This window comes from Gavialis gangeticus, unplaced genomic scaffold (genome assembly GCF_001723915.1).
Source record: "Gavialis gangeticus isolate Ggan-Ray unplaced genomic scaffold, GavGan_comp1, whole genome shotgun sequence".
Lineage (NCBI taxonomy): Eukaryota > Metazoa > Chordata > Crocodylia > Gavialidae > Gavialis > Gavialis gangeticus.
In genome coordinates this window covers 73,147,738-73,150,053 of record NW_017728993.1, presented here as the reverse complement: position 1 = coordinate 73,150,053, position 2,316 = coordinate 73,147,738, and the positions used below count along the sequence as shown (strand labels likewise).

General features: G+C 37.8%; 1 protein-coding gene across 3 annotated transcripts in view; it reads left to right on the top strand.

Moving 5' to 3' along the window:
• Positions 1-2,316, top strand: part of GLRX2 (glutaredoxin 2) — a 4,255-nt gene that overhangs the window by 88 nt on the left and 1,851 nt on the right. Inside the window, exons 2-4 of one of the 3 annotated variants that reach the window (XR_002094758.1) lie at positions 338-401; positions 1,251-1,427; positions 1,991-2,198. Coding sequence is in view for 2 of the 3 variants with exons in the window: in XM_019502022.1 (XP_019357567.1) it covers positions 338-401; positions 1,251-1,427; positions 1,991-2,137 (388 nt within the window). In the remaining variant the exon portion in view is untranslated. Of the gene's footprint in view, positions 1-337; positions 402-1,250; positions 1,428-1,990; positions 2,203-2,316 lie in introns of those variants that run through there. The other 2 variants (XM_019502022.1, XM_019502023.1) reach the window with 2 other exon arrangements.

The window sequence follows — 2,316 nt, the reverse complement described above, 5'->3', positions numbered from 1 at the left end:
TTTTTTTGGCATTGATTGCAGCCAGGGCTGTATCTGACCTTTTATAAAAGTCCCAAACGGGTCCACTCCTTTATTGTGCTCGCTTTGCAAGTACATGAACCTGAGCACTAGACCACCCGAGAGAGCACAGATTAAGAGTCTGTGTCCCAAACAGTTTACAGTCTTGAGCCAGACTTCAGAAATTAGCGTGCAGATTTCCATGGGAGGGGGCATGTTAGAAAATGTTGATTTGACACCAGTCTTCAGTGTCCTGTTAATATAACTTGTGAACCATAAAAATGAGTGGCTTTTTTTTTTTTAGAGCATTTAAATGCTTAGTCTTTTTTTTTTTTCTCAGAATGGAAAATAGCCCACCTACTTCCACGCGATTGTCTAATGATGCTACTTTGAACCAGATCCAGGTAAACCGAGGAGCTAAATATTTGTTATTTAGCAAGGAGAATTCTGGCATGTAGAAAAAAAATCTGCGTGTGTAAGTTAACAACTGCCTCTTTTTTAATCAATTGAATTGTTTTTAATATGTCTCCATATTGAATATCCATAAACTTAGTATATAACGTAGATTGCATTGCTAAACCCCCATCCTGTATTTTGATGACTTTGGCTGGGCTCTCAATCCTAAGTATTTTAAGTTCAGCACTGGCATAAACATTAAATAATATTACCTTGGGTATTAATCCCTTACAGTCAAGAGAATTAAAAGCAGGAGACTTGCACTGCTTCAGCTGTGGAGTCCAGCTGGCAGCTGGAGTCAAGAGACAGGATGTACCTTAAGCTTGCAGCCTTGGTTTTCTTAGACATACAAATTTTGGTGCTGGGGTTTGTCAAGTTTGTACTAGGGTGCCTGCTATACCTCCTGGCCCTCATGGAGGGGTTATTTCATCTCATCAATATCTACATATTTGAAGACGCACATGAATCCAAGATGAGTTTTGCAATGCTGTTTGTTGGGAAAGCTTCAGCAGCATTCTTCCCCTTTCCATGCCACTAGTTGAAAAACATCCGTGAGCAGTAAAAAGTGTGTTTCTACAGCATCAAAAATACATGGTATTGTGTAACCATGTGCATTTAAAGGAAAATGGCTCCTATCCTAGAATTCTTGGAACACAGAAGATGGAAGTCACTGATCTCTATAATTTGTTGTCTTAAGTGAAGGATAAAACGTCTCACTATCTTTAAGAAAGTGTTGATTGTTAATTAGTGTTTATTTAAAAACAGTTAATTGACTCAAACTTTTTTTAAATATACAGGAAACTATTTCAGACAACTGTGTGGTGATTTTCTCTAAAACAAGGTGTTCTTATTGCAAAATGGCAAAGAAGCTGTTTCAGGATATGAATGTAAATTACACAGCAGTAGAACTAGACATGCAAAGGAATGAAAGTCAGTTCCAAGACATTCTTCAACAAATGACTGGTGGCAGGACAGTGAGTATATCTTCTCTGGTATAATAAATGCCACACACACAAACTGTACCCCATTGACTGTGACCTCACCAGAACTTGCTTACCAAGCAAGGTTAAACCTTGAAATTAGCTCCCAATTAAACTGAGGATCTCTCTTGTTTTTTGTAATACTGACGTGAAACCCCATGGTAGTGTAACTTGCTGTGCTGTTAGTAACACTGTCTTTTGTGTGGTACTTTATAAAGACCCTTTAAGCCACAGACACACAATTAAAAACACTTGGAGCCATGACCCATTTGCAAGATTTTATTCCCATGTTTTGAGAATTTTAGTACTTGTATTCTGCTTATGTGACACATCTCTGTAACTTCTTTTAAATCGCATTTTTCCCTGATTATTCCAAAAGTATCTGCAGTGACACTATCTTTTGAAGAAAAGGGAAATGTTGCAGGATGCTCTTTATGGAAGTTTGTTAGAAGTGCTAACATGTTACAGGTTAACATGAAATATAAGACTAGGAGTTTTGTATATTTTTCATGGTAGCAGGCTTAAGCATACTCTTTTGGGTTTTTTTGTATTAACAGGTTCCAAGAGTGTTTGTCAATGGGTCTTGTATTGGCGGTGCTAATGATACACAAAGGCTTCACCAGGAAGGGAAGTTGCTTCCACTAGTCCATCAATGTCAAATGAGAAGAACAGAAAATTCTGAACAGCCATGTAGTCTACTTTAGCCTTGCTTTCAAAGGTGCCCTGTATCTAAAAGAAAAACATCTATAAACCATGTTTAGGCCCCTAACTAAGAGTCTCAGCTGTTCTGATGGTCTCATCATGATTGAAAATCAGGCCATTGATCTTGGAGCTTAAAGATGAACTTAAATTCCAGTTTTCAGGTGTCTAGACTTGATCATAT